Genomic DNA, 14,298 nt, shown 5'->3' with positions numbered 1-14,298 from the left:
CGTTAAGATCGATTCAAAACTTACGTCGAAATTATAACATTTTCGAGTAACCAAAAGTTGCGTATGTAAAGAGTATAATAGAAGTTTCATACATTTTTTAATATTTTTGGAATGTATATGTAATAAATAATCTTATATTCTGAAAAAATTTGTTTAAGATTGAATCGATATCGATTCGACATTGATTCGACGATGCGATAATGCAAAAAGAAAATTAACTAATTGCATTTCTACTTTTTCATCGTTCATTTTTATTTTTTATTACATGAAAGAAAAGTAGAATGATTTTCGCATGTAATGATTTATAGAATCGACGTCATTCGACATCGATTTGAACAATAATTTTATTTTTGTAAGTTATCTGAAATTTTTTTCAGAATTTTTATATAAATTGGAACACTTTAAAAATATTGAGAAATCCATATTTTTTCTCTAAATTTTTCATATATGTGTATTTTTAAATATTCTAAAGTTTACATTAAAAAATCTGAGAATTAGTCTAAAAAATATGTTATACAGAAAATCAGAAAAATTCCAAGAAAAGTTGTCATCAGAGTATATAAATTTGTCTCAGATTTTTAAATATAATTTTCAAAATTTTTAGATATTTTTTAGTCATGTCCAGAATTTTTCAAAATTTTTGTAATATTTTATAGTTTTTAGAAAATTTCTCAGTTCTTTTATAGAATATTAGAATATTTCAGAATTTATGCATGCATGAAAAATTTAAAGAAAAACTTAATTACTTAATATTTTTGAAAAATGTTCTGTAATACGTATAAAAAGTATATCTCAGAAAATTTTTTATCAATAGAGCTAATGTCTTTCTTCTCAAATCGATTTTTCTAGTTTTATCTTTTTTGTATACCAAAGTTATTACATACGTTTATAAACTATATATTTTTCTTCCGATGTTTATTTTGAAATAGAATTGTTGTAGCATGAAATACCTTCTGTGTTTGATCAAATTAACTAAAGCATATGTACTCTGATTAGAATTTTACTTAAATAATCGATTTTTAATAAAGCAATAAAAATAAAGCAATTTTTGAAAAAATAAATTTAATCAAAAAGTGTTATTAATTTAAATACACAAAAATAAAAAAAAATACTTTTAACCTTAACTTGAACCAATATCGAAACGATCTCGATTTTTCCATTATTTTACCTAATCAGAAATAATTCTTTAAAAAGAAAAAATTAATTATTTTTTCGTGTTTGACGGGATGTTCTCGGAAAATATCAAAATAGCTCCTCGAAATGATATCGTTTCGATGTCGAATGAAATCGAAAATTACTCGAAGTTGGAGTCAAAAATCCATCGAAATTAATAAAAATTTCGAAAATTTTTGACTTGCATTTTCGACATCGAAACGACATCGCTTCGAGGAACTATTTCTGACTAGGGTCGTTAGCAACCCGGAAAAGAAACGGAAAACTGAATTTTATTATTAGACCTAGACACAGGAGGTCATATGTTCTACGTTATTTTTACACGAAAGTACACCAAAAACGGGCAGAGTTGGAACAAGCGCTAGATATCAAGAACTAGGAAAATCGTCGAAATTGTACTTGATCATTTTATAGAACTATGTAAGATATTCGTAAATGTTTACTTTTCTATTATTATTGCAATATTAATCGCTATTATAACTTATCTTTCAAAATACATATTTATAACATTAATGTAGATTATGCAGAAAAATTGTATTTACTACTACGTAAAACAAATTCTATGCCTGTGTAAAAATATATATATAAGAATACGAAGAATTTCTTTTTCACATAGGTTGTTACGTAATACGAATACATTATAAGTGTATAATAATCTCGTTTAAATTTTTGTTGTAAAATTCAACAGCGAATTTTGAAATGAAAAGGATTAATCGAAACTGCACTATTTTTCTTTGAAGTCTGTCCTGTACTTTCTTTTTTGTCCTGTACTTATCTCTTTATCATGATACTTTTTATAATTATATTGAGAAAAATAATTGTTAACATGACTAAATTTTTTTACTTAATTAAATTTTAATTCAAATATTTAAATACTTAATTTAAATGTATAAAATACTTAGACTTATAAACTAAAAAAATTTAATCAAATTAACAAATTTTTTCCTCTGTGTGCAAAACTCGACTTTTGTATTTGTAGCGTATGTAAAATAATCATCAAACTCAGCATCTCTTGTATAAATAAGAATAATTACATATTATTCACCGTACCGTTGTTCACATTTGCAATAACGCTCTAATAAACATGTGAAATCTTTCACTGACAATGAGACATTAGCGTACATCGGCAGCATTCTAAAAAAAAAGAAATATTGAACCGTTAGAGTTTAAAAACAAAAATTTTTTAGAAGATACTGATAGATATTTGTAATAATTGTTTATAAACTCACAAAAATTCTGTTGTTCTCGTGTGCCATGGAAGAACACCATGTGTAGAATGAACATAACCGTATATTAAAGCGAGTTCGGGATCGGGCATCTCTGTTATTTGTAACTTTTCAGTGATTAGTTCTTCCGTAATTTCTTCCGGGTTGAGATTTCCTGAAGATACATCTTCTGCCAGCGCCTGCGTCAACGTCAGTATTTTTCCTTGGCTATTTACGTCTGACAGTAATAATACATTTATTTTTGGCTTGCTTCCTGTAATTGAAACATGTGATCGCAATTAGCAATGACTTTCTTGAGAGGCATTAGTGCTTAGACGTTTAATTACAAATGCATTCAAAAAGACGTTATTAACGTTATAAACGCAAACGTTCGCAGAGCCAATAGCGTAGAGCCAATAGCGTAGTAATTAAATTTCATGTAGTGATAATAAACCATGAACGACACTAGCATAACATTAACATGATAGTTTACGTGTAAAATATAAATAATCTACACTTGAAAAAAGTTGCCAATATTTAGACCTTCTAAGGTAGTTTCACTTTGGGTTTATGATACGCCATTCACGCTGCTTATTACCCATTGCACTAGCATAAGTGAGCTAGCAAGCAGAATAGACTTAAATGATTTGTAAGCATTATTAAAATGGCAGCGCTCGTAGTTTTCTATTGCCCGAGAAAAAATTTTTCATATATTGTTACATGTAATTATAATTTTTTTACACAACAAACAATTACATTTATTTGAAATAAAATATTTGTTTTATATTTCAATATGTCATGGATAAGTAAGTTTATTATTATCTATTTAAAAAAAATAGAAAGTAGTGAACAAACAATAAAAAATAGAAGAACTATTTAGATGTAAAAATCTTATTTTAAGGAAATATAAATCTTAAACATTAAATATTAAATGCTTTTTTTATATTTCCTACACAAAATATTTATTTTAAATAATATTTTCTATAGATACATTCTTCAAATAATTATTCTTGATGTGTGTGCAAATCAATTTCAAATCTATTTCCACATTGATTCCAACATATTCACAAAGTGCATTTTAATTGAATTTTCGTTTACATCAATTAATTCTATATTGAAAAAGACAATAAAACTCTTAATGTTACAAAATTAAACTTATAATATTATTGAGTTACGCAAAAAATAGGATTAACATTTCGGAAAAAAAAGTTAAAGAAGATCTCTGACACATATTGTATCAGTCAGCATAAATTAAAAAATAAATTAATATTCTTTAAAGAATTCTCGAAAATTTCACTTATTTTTTGACATATACAGGACAAACAAGAGTTAAAACGCGTAATTATTGTGCTAAAATATTTTTAATATTTATTATATTTATTTCATTTTTATTTACATCGTCCGTTTTGGCTACTCTCTTAACATTTCTCAGTGATACATATTCGTAAAAAAAATTTTGTAATCGTTCGGATCGCATCAGGTAAAATAACTTCCAATTTTACAATTACATATGCCGTTCCTGTGCTTGTAATCTTGTAATTAAAAGTTATTTCACCCAATGGAAAAAAAAAAAAAAAAAAACGGAAGTTTCTCGAAAGTTGAAGGGCTCTAGAAAATTTTATAAAAATATCATGAATAGAGGAAAAAAGATAAGAAAATTATCATTTTAATAATAATTAGTTTATCTGCAAATATAATTATACTATAATACGAGGTGTGTTCAAAAAGTATCGCGAATTTTGAATTTTTGCGGGTTACGTATATTCGAATTTCGATCTTTTTGTGGCGTTATGTTGGTACTCATGTCTCTCACTTATGCCGACAAGCTCGGCCATTTTGAATGTTCACTTAATTGTTGACAGCTGCTTTGCTTGCACGTGTTTTGGATCGTCTTCGATTTTTATCTATTCAAAAAAATGGATCAAAGAACCTGTATCAAATTTTGTGTGAAAAACGAAATTAAGTGCGCGGATGCATTCCGAATGTTGACTGTGGCATACGGAGAAGCTACCTTGGACCGAAGCAACGTTTATCGGTGGTACAAAATGTTCTCAGAAGGCCGAGAAGATGTGAACGACGAAGAGCGTGCCGGACGCCCGAGCACTTCAACAACAGACGAAAAAATTAATGAAGTGGAGAAAATGGTATTGGCCAATCGTCGAATCACCGTTAGAGAAGTTGCTGAGGACCTAAACATATCGATTGGCTCGTGCCATTCGATTTTTATCAATGATTTGGGCATGAGACGGGTCGCCGCGAAATTCGTACCAAACGCCCCTGCTCACACATCGTTGCTTGTGCGCGACTTTTTGGCCAAAAACAACACACTAATGATGCCGCAGCCACCGTATTCCCCAGATCTGGCCCCCTGTGACTTTTTCTTGTTCCCTAAACTGAAGAGGCCCATGAAAGGACGACGTTACGCTACGCTTGACGAGATAAAGACGGCATCGAAGGAGGAGCTGAACAAGATAAAAAAAAATGATTTTTTGAAGTGCTTCGAAGATTGGAAAAACCGTTGGCACAAGTGTATAATATCTCATGGGGATTACTTTGAAGGGGACAAAATAGATATTCATGAATAAATAAATAATTTTTGAAAAAACACAAAATATCTGCAAATATAATTATACTATAATACTCGTATACTATAACGTGAGCAGTACGCTTTATGTGTAGGAACTGCGCACATGATGAGAAAATGCATGTTTGCATTATTAAATTTGAAGGCCTTTAATTTTTTCTTGAAAATAATTAGAATATTGAAAAATGGAAAACGTATATTCTACCAATTATTTTGTTTTGACTGAGTTGTGCCTTTGTAGAAGGATACCAAATAATATGCTCTATTAGATCAGGCTGTTTCCTTGCAAATTCTTCTTTAAGATTAATTTTATTAAAGAAACCTGAAAAAAAAATGAGAAAAATTTTAATTTGCACAATAATTGTTCATATTTTTTTAATTGAAAAATATAGCAAATTATATAATTGTGCACTAAATATTTTTGTAAATTTTCTGTTTGCAATTATGTACTAAATTTTTTTTCTAATATAAATTATGTTTCTTATTTTGCTTTATAAAATATAATTGACGTTTATAACTTCAAATATAACATAACTATGTTTATTAAACTACATGTATAACTATACGCAAAATTAGTATAACCAAATTAAATTATTATTTGATTGTAATATAAACTATATTTCTTAAATTAGTGTAACTAACTTAAATTATTATTTGATTGTACAAAAATACTATTAGTACATGTAATAAAATGAGCTCAATATATTAAAATATACATAAATATATTGATTTTCTCATTTTATCATTTATAATTATATAAAATTGAATTGATATAATCTTAAAAGTAATTAAAAACTACTATTATACAAAACCAAGATATTAATGTGAAGCGTTAATTAGCAACTTATTTACATGTGCATTTAAAATAAAGGACAATTATGCATAATAAAAATTTTGTTTTGTAACCTTTTACGTTTTTAATGAAAAATTCTTATATTTTACAGTATTTTTAATAATTTTTTATATTTTAAATTTCTTTAGATGTTATAAGTTCCTTTTCAAAAATTATAGAATGAAAACTGTTAAAATATTTCAGAATTTACATATATTAGAAAGAATGTAAACTTTCTCAGCATTTTCTTTAATTTGTATAAAAAATTTGAGAAATTTTCTAAACAGTTATTAAAAAAAGTTATATAGGAATTGTGACACATTCTGAAAATATAGAAATAAAATTTTGGCAAATTAATTCTCTAACTAATTTACTCTGTAAAAAATTCCAAGAAAAAATGTTTATCAGAGCAATGCATCGTCGTGCATTGCATAGAAGCTTAGGTATTTTATCATAATGGCAAAGAATAAAATTAAGAAAAAAACAACAAGAAAGATTTGACATCAGCAACGAATTAATAATGACACAATAGCAAGGAAAAATGCGCGTGCGCACGCACGCACACAGAAATAATAGAAAGTTAATTTTAATAAAACGTAACAATTGGGTGTTGCTTATTAATAGATTCAACAGAGCTGCATTTGCTTTGATGCTTTGTTCAGCATCATTTATCTTTGTTTAACATTTGACAACCAATAAGGATGAAATAATGATCAGTTCGAGAAGTACGTGAAATCGCATTTTTATGATCTGATTTTAATCTTGGTGTTTGCAGGGATATGAAATAATGCATTTCAATTTAAAAATTTACAATACAAAACGATTACTTCACAATTTCAAAGTATATGTGCTCCAAGATATTGCATTTGATGAAGAGCCGAAATGTGATATAACATTTCGCGATTATCAGTTTTTACATGATAGACAAGCACACAATAAATTTGCATGACAAATAATGCTTTAAATTTTCTTAATGTAAATGCATAAAATGCACACACACACACACACACACACATGGATATATAATACCAATGTCAAAAAGGTTTTTTACCATAATAATCAAAGAAGCTGATGTAACGTATATTAAGTGTAATGCACCATCGAATTATACGCACACAGTCCAGGACGGACTCGTCGTTCACAGATCCGAGTACAATCATCAGGTGCTCAGGCATGTTGTTGATTTTCGCAAGCGTGCGGACAAGCACGTCAAACTCCGTCGTTCTGTACCAAAACTTTGTGAACCATCGATATACCACAATGGATACATTGCAAATTGCGAAATATAATCTGCGTAAGAGATGTGCGAGAATTAATAACGTTTGCTTCATGTTGCTGTTGGCGTGCGACTGCGTGTATTAACAGGGACGGCGACTTACGAATCTGCCAGGTGTGGAGTAACGGTAAAGAGATCGTTGCGCGCTGGTCTCACAAAATAGGACGGGGTCCATGCTGTTCCCCCTCGGGAGAGCAGGGGGATTGAGAGGATTCTACAACAGATTTCTTTATGTAAAAAAAAGTATGGAGTAGCGAGGGGGGGGGCACTGAATACATACTTTAAAATATATAAGGGAGAGTGTAGTAAATCGACCTCGAAAGGCGCCCATTGGTTGAAATGCTTACGATTCCGGTGCGCCCCTCACGTCCCCTCATAGGCAGGATCACAATGGGGTTTTAGCCGGTTAGTGTCCAGCATAACCTTCCCCTTCGCCCCGGGAGGGGAGATATTCATGAGAATTTCCCCATGAAAAAAAAAACGGTAAATCGGACTTAGCTGCAGTTGTTGCTCTCTACTCTCTAAATTTTTTGGAGTGGAATTTCATCTAAAAGAGTGGAATTCCACTCTAAAAGTGTGAAAATTCTGCCACTTTTTATCAAGACTGGCAGGATTTTCACACTTTTAGAGTGGGATTCCACTCCAAAGATTTTAGAGAGTATAAGGTGCAAATAAAGTCCGAACGTAAAATTGAAAGTGCCAATGGAAAGATAATTTAATTTCCTTCATTTTTGCTTCAGATCATTTTGATGTATCTCTCATCTGTGTTGAACTATAACAGAAAATGTAAAAATGCTTTTTCCGGTCCGATTTGGAACTACAGGTAGGTACAACCATTAATAATTATTCTGTATATAATTTAGATAAAAATTTATTTAATTTTAATTTTGTTCTTCGGGATTCCAAGTGTGGAATTCCACACCTGGAAAAATTTTAGTTGTGGAGTACTCCATACCTATTACGCTAAAGTCGCCGCCTCTGCGTGTTATTAATGAGCTTGTCCAACGATATCTGCGACAGTCTTTCAAAACGATTAAAATTATTACGAAATCCGTGGCGACTGCTTGGATTGCTTGTCCGTTTTGGACATATTAAAAACATTCAGATTAGACCCATAGATATCCTAAAAATGTTTTAAAAACACCCAGTGTTACCGTCTTGAATTTTTTGAAAACGTCCATTTTAGGATGCAATGGACTAAACTTGGATTAAATTAATATACATTAAACGAATTCAAATAGGCCAAGTAGCTAACCTAATGATATCGCTGTATGACATGAATTTTAGATCACAATCTAGACAAAAAGATGTGGATTATATATTATCCACCCTTGTAGACATATTGAAATCAAACTACCATATTATTTATTATCATTTAAATCAAAGTCTCTTATAAATTAAGCGTCGATTCGTGATTTGTTATTAACTTGGAAATTAATAAATCGTCATCTTATCCCCTGTCCCCTACATATGTGTGTCCAGTGTGTCACTGGCAGAACAGTGTGAGAGATAAAATATTAAGAAAGTCTTCTTCTTCTTCTTCTTCTGATTCTTCAATTAGTTATCATGTTAAAATGCGCGCGCAGAGAAAAAGGCAGAAAAGAACAGCATTCAATATCTTGCCACTTCTGCCGAAACCAGTTTTCGGATGAGTAAATATCGAGTCTATCTTATATGTTGATAGTCACAGTACGCTTATTTCGTATAATATATGAGGATGGAGATTGGGGACGCGATTTTGTAAACAAACCTTGAGCAAAATTGTCTGGCGATTCTCACGCACACAGCACACGCCCGCTGAATGGATCATCGATCAAACGCAAATATCGCAGTCAAAAATATTAATTGTGAAAATCTTTTAAATGTTTCAATAAATTGATTATTAATGTTTAATGATTAGTAATATGTCACAAACAAGTAACACATCTGATCAAAATAAAAGTGATAAACGCCGTAAACGTGCTACTATAGCTACTGTATACGCAAGCACACCAATCAAACAAAATGCAGTCTCAAAGCAATTTCACTTATCCTTATCTACCATCAGCTCATCTCCTTCTTCAAGTGAAGCTCAACATATGAGAGCTTTCTTCAATAAAGGTAAGAAATTGTATATGCATAATTATATTTTTGCAGGTTTTTTTATTATAAATAAATTTTTTTTTAATAGAAATTAAATAATTAATAAATCTGTAATTAAAAGCTTTGTATAACAAAAATAATTAATTAATTTTTGTATTTTAATTAATACTTCTACTTAACCCAAGCAGCAATATTTTTAAAAATATTTTTAAAACATTTTTAAAAGCGTTAAAAGCTATTCTTTTATTAAAATAAATGATTTTTTAAAATAAAATTAAATATTACTTTTAAAATGTTTTTCGTATGTTAAAAATATATTTTTTTTAATATTGTTTACTTGGGAAGTTAAATAGTCTCTTTTTAAACACACTATTATAATAATAAATTATATAATTAAAAATATAATTTACGTAAATTAAAATTAGAGAAAGTAAATGTTTTTAAAAAGATATCTCCAATCTTTGAAATGCTTAAAATAAATTGTGTAAAATATGGAATTACTGTAAAATATGTACATACCGTTAAACTTTTTAGATCGTCTGAAACAGATAAACAAAACACTCTCGAAGGAAAAGAAAGGAATACATACGAAACGGATAACGAAAGATTCTGATAGCGAATGGAGAACCAAACAGAAAGAGTTAACCAACAAATCTTTAAATGGTTTATGTCAATTAACACTATTAAAAAAATATGGAATGTTTTACAGGAACATCTTTATTTTCAAATTGTTGAACGTTAAAGTATATTAAACTATAAAAAAGACATCTAGTAATTATAAAACTAATATATATACATATATTCCTTACATGACAGAGAAAAGAAAAAGAAAGTTGAAGAACAAAAGAAAAACCGTCAAATGGAAGCAAGTGGCTCAAGTAGAAGATACGGATAATGAATGGGAAACCAGATCTGAAAAATCCATTAATGAACTCTCAACAGGTTCACGAGGACCCATTCTGACTGACAATGAGTGCATAAATCTATTCGATAATCCATGTACACCGGAGAAAACTCGAGATGTGCCGAATATGTATAATACAAATCTGCACGAATCACCGATTATAGAATTCTCTAGAAGAAGATTAAATCTAACTTCAAAAAGGAATGATATAATGCAAGATAAATTACTTCCGGTGAATTTACTACCGATAGAAGTACCAGAAAATTCGAATGAAGATGAAATAATAATCCGTGTGTATCTTGGGTAAAATAGAATTTTTAATAGAAATAATTATCGAGGTTGTCTGTCAATTAATCAATAATTACCTAATAATTTTTTTTCAAATTTTATTTTAATATTTGCTTAATGATGCTTGTCTTATTAGTATTTGAATTTAAACATTGCTCATTTTAATTTTTATCATCTGTCATCTACTATATACATATATCTGCACGTCTGCACGTGTATATTAATAGATGATTGCAAAACTTTGCCATTTATATTAAAATATTCATAATTCTATATAAACTTCTTATTTCTAATTCTATGTAAATTCTATATAGCGTTTTCTTATTTTATCCTTCAAATATATACAATTGTTAAAAATTGCAGATAATGAAGATAATGCGGAAATACATATTTCATCACGGACGTCAGAAGAGAGCCAGGAACAACTTGAAGATTCTTTTATGCAGTCTCCGACGTATAGGCAGTGCAGGGATCAATATACTAAAACATATCTCGGGAAAAGATCTCGACTCGAATTAACAACATCTTTTGAGCAGATAAAACTTCCTGAAGTTCCTAGGAAGCAGAAAAGTCCGATTCCTCCAGGAATGAGATGCATTACTGAATATTGGGACAAAGCTTTACAAAAATGGGTACGAAAACGCTATGAAAATAGTTCTACTGATTCCGAATACTGGGACAATGATTTACAAAAATGGGTACCAAGACGGCATAAAGACAGTTCTCCTGAAAAAGATTTCGAAAATGATAAACGCAAAAGAAAGACTAGGAAAAGAAACACGGAAAAGCAGAAGTGGAAACTGTCTCGATTCACATTGAAACAAAGATACAATGTACATGATACATCCAAAGACAGATTTTTTCAGGAAGATCTCAAAAATGGCAAACACAACACGAAAATAAGTGCAAGAAACGCGAAAAGACAGAAAAGAAAACCAATGTTTCAATCCGCACAGAAACAAAGATATAATGTATACGATGCAGCTAGTGAAACAGATGTCGAGTTTGAAACATAGGTTTGAAATTGGTGGTTCAGATGGTAAACGAATATCTTTGCGTAAATTTTGTAAGAAACAAAAGAAGGTTTAACTTATTGCCCTTTCTTTTTCATAGAAAAACTAAACATTTGTTTTGCAGTTGTTTATATATTTATGTATATATATACACATGTATATACATATTTTTCAAATTTATATTTTTCAATTATGACGTTTGCAATTGTTTATAATTATATCAATATCTTTCGATTGTTAAAGATGCGTTGAATAAATTTAATAAAGCATTCTATTAATATGTTAATATTATAAATAGAATATAATTATTATTATATTTATAAGAAAGAACTCTTTTATGTTAACACACTTTTCTACGTATAATAATTAAATTATGTTAAATAAATGTTAAAATATTGCAGCATTTTTATTTTTTTTTTGTTAAATTTTACATATGGCTCCTAAATATTTATTGGCTAAATTTAAAAATTAAATACATACCCAATTCTATTTGACAAAAAATTTACTTGCATACGATTGTATAACTTTCAAAGAAAGTATATTAGTTTTCGCCTTAATGATGACGATATGTTTCGACTTTAATAATCAGTTTTCTGCTACATGTGCAATATGTGTTAACATTTAACATATAGTACACTAATAAAGAGGTGTATCTATATAAATACTTGTTTTGATTTTAAGTTAATACTTACAATCTTTTGAAATATGTTATAAAACTTCTATCAACTTCTTTTCGTACGCATACACAAAAAGAATTATACTTCCATCTTTCAATTAAGCACAACTTATTTTTAAGGTAATCATAACTCTGAAGTAAAAAACTAATTTACTAATAAATTAATATGTACATGCAGTATATTAATATTACTAAATTAATAGTAAGTATTTAGTTAAAACATAATCAGATTTTAATTGTTCCATTTTCTATTACTTATGTTTAAGAAATAATAAATTGCAAGAGCAGGTATAAACATAATCGGACGTAAACTTAAAACTGTTTCAAGTCGTTTGAAGTACTTTTTCAATATTGTATTTTCGATTAAATCAATGAGTTAAATTTGAATTATCTCAAATTAAACAGAAGAATATAACACAAACTTGAACATTATGTCCCTGTTTTTTATTGATAATTGATTATTGATTAAAAATAATTATTAATTTATTAATTTTTATTTATTTTATTAAATAATATTTGTTGTAATAAATGAAATATCTTAAGAAATTGTCACAAAAACGTTATATAAACAGAAGCTCTATATGTCACTTTGTTTTTAAGTTATCTTTATAATTAATAAGTTGTGATAAACCGAGTTCAACTCAAATTTTATTTCCTGAGCGATGAATATGATCAATTGCAGATTCTGACATTTGCGAAAAACATATTACATGTTATTGTACCATTATTATTTAATATATTCAAGAAATGATTTTTTTTCCTTTAGAATACCTTGGACAAATTTTTTATGTATAATTATATATGTTCATATACAAATATACATATATATAATTATATATAATTATTATATGTTTATAATATATGGATATATTTAATATATGTGTTACGTTCTGCGTAGTAACAATTCTTTTCTTTCGAGCGGATACACCGTTGTTCAACAGAAAGATATGCATAAGCTCCCTCGCCAAACGCTAGAGTCAGAAAGTCAATAAACACGATTACGCAGCCTTTTTGACTCCCAGAAACTCAGCACCCACATCACAATAAATTGCTTTAAAAATTATCATTTCCCGCAGTTCACTAATGAGTCACCTGCGTTTTTATCGAGAAGCCTACTTAAGTAGACGGCGTTCCTTGACGCCTGACACGGATCAGGTCGGCGAAGCGTTAGAAACAAAGAGCGTTATTAAACGGAAACTCGCAGAAGAGCGGGTAGGCTTTACAATAAATAAAATTGATTCGCACGACCCCAAAAGTTATCGACCAAAACTAGTATAAATAAGCAGTCTTCCTAAGAAGGAGGGTCATTCTTTGGCTACATTCCGTTTCACGCATAATGCGGATGGCACATCATTTTATCTTTGTAATTCCCCAAATGTTAAACAAGGACAAAATGATACATCATGCGCATCATGCATGAAACGGAACGTACACTAAACATCCTTCACACGATGGGCAACTAGCAACTCGTTGATCACTATCACCAAGCAGTAAGTCTAAACTCCAAGCAGTAAGTCTAAAAGTTCTTCCCTCCATTTATCCTCTTATATAAGTAACAACCTTTACTCTCTTACAAAGATTTTCCTCCCATATATTAGTTATGGGAGGAATTATAAATAACACGAATTAGTACCCTTTCCCTCAGCCCATTTCCTTTACTATTTTCTTTCTTATTTCTTCTCTTATCCTAATTGAATTGAATTTATAATATTTCAAATTGATTCTTAAGAGTTTTTACTTCTATTTCTCTTCTTACTCGGATTGAATTAAATTTATAATATTTTAATTTGATTCATAAGAGTTTCTATTTCTATTTCTCCTCTTATCCGGATTGAATTAAATTTATAAAATTTTAATTCGATTCTTAAGAATTTCTGTTTCTATTTCTCTTTCTATCCGGATTGAATTGAATTTATTCAATTCGATTCTAAAGAGTTCCTTTTTTACTTCTTCTCTTTTTCGGATTAGATCAAATTATTTCGATCCGATTCAAACAAATTTTTCCTACTCTTTTCTCTTCTCGGATAAACCTTAAAATTTTAATTATATTGTTTCATCTAAACAACCAGAGAGAAACGGTTCCTTATTGCTAATATTTATTTAGTGGACAAAGTTTTCCCGCTACACGAAAGATAGTAATTCACCATTCATTCATTCATTCTTTCTTTCTTCTTTTCTCCTCCCCCTTTTTTTTATTAACTAAAAATCGATTACTAAAGAATAATTACAGAAGTTAATATCCCGTTTCTTTCCGATATATGAAAT

General features: G+C 29.1%; 2 protein-coding genes across 3 annotated transcripts; one reads left to right on the top strand and one right to left on the bottom strand.

Annotated features, from left to right (window-relative positions):
• Window positions 1-1,119: 1,119 nt before the first annotated feature.
• On the bottom strand, window positions 1,120-7,163 carry LOC105194026 (dehydrodolichyl diphosphate synthase complex subunit NUS1). 2 transcript variants are annotated; one of them, XM_011158732.3, is made up of 4 exons: window positions 6,846-7,163; window positions 5,168-5,284; window positions 2,403-2,652; window positions 1,120-2,307 (listed from the first exon to the last, which is right to left on the bottom strand). In XM_011158732.3, exons 1-4 carry the CDS (start codon window positions 7,123-7,125, stop codon window positions 2,211-2,213), a joined length of 744 nt encoding a protein of 247 aa, XP_011157034.2. In that variant the 5' UTR covers window positions 7,126-7,163; the 3' UTR covers window positions 1,120-2,210. The 2 variants fall into 2 exon arrangements, with proteins under 2 accessions (XP_011157034.2, XP_039309418.1); XM_039453484.1 differs by having other exon boundaries at window positions 2,403-2,616.
• A 1,564-nt stretch (window positions 7,164-8,727) lies between these two features.
• Window positions 8,728-11,631, top strand: LOC105194027. The gene is made up of 4 exons (XM_011158733.3): window positions 8,728-9,170; window positions 9,687-9,815; window positions 9,969-10,346; window positions 10,708-11,631. The coding sequence occupies exons 1-4, from the start codon at window positions 8,963-8,965 to the stop codon at window positions 11,358-11,360; spliced, it is 1,368 nt and encodes a 455-aa protein (XP_011157035.2). The 5' UTR covers window positions 8,728-8,962; the 3' UTR covers window positions 11,361-11,631.
• Window positions 11,632-14,298: the final 2,667 nt, after the last annotated feature.

This window comes from Solenopsis invicta, chromosome 9, assembly GCF_016802725.1.
Source record: "Solenopsis invicta isolate M01_SB chromosome 9, UNIL_Sinv_3.0, whole genome shotgun sequence".
NCBI classification, from domain to species: Eukaryota; Metazoa; Arthropoda; class Insecta; order Hymenoptera; family Formicidae; genus Solenopsis; species Solenopsis invicta.
The sequence above is the reverse complement of the archived record's forward strand: the minus strand, read 5'-3'. Positions and strand labels throughout refer to the sequence as shown.

Bases quoted from the DNA above. Each gene is read 5' to 3' on its own strand.
- LOC105194026 (XM_011158732.3), bottom strand. From the start codon at position 7,125: ATGAAGCAAACGTTATTAATTCTCGCACATCTCTTACGCAGATTATAT. The intron at 2,653-5,167 runs GTAGAATATACG...TTTCAATTACAG, and splicing joins CAGTCAAAACAAAATAATTG to GAAGCAAGCCAAAAATAAAT. The intron at 2,308-2,402 runs GTGAGTTTATAA...CTTTTTTTTTAG, and splicing joins ACGAGAACAACAGAATTTTT to AATGCTGCCGATGTACGCTA.
- LOC105194027 (XM_011158733.3), top strand. From the start codon at position 8,963: ATGATTAGTAATATGTCACAAACAAGTAACACATCTGATCAAAATAAA. The intron at 9,171-9,686 runs GTAAGAAATTGT...TAAACTTTTTAG, and splicing joins GAGAGCTTTCTTCAATAAAG to ATCGTCTGAAACAGATAAAC. The intron at 9,816-9,968 runs GTTTATGTCAAT...CTTACATGACAG, and splicing joins AACCAACAAATCTTTAAATG to AGAAAAGAAAAAGAAAGTTG.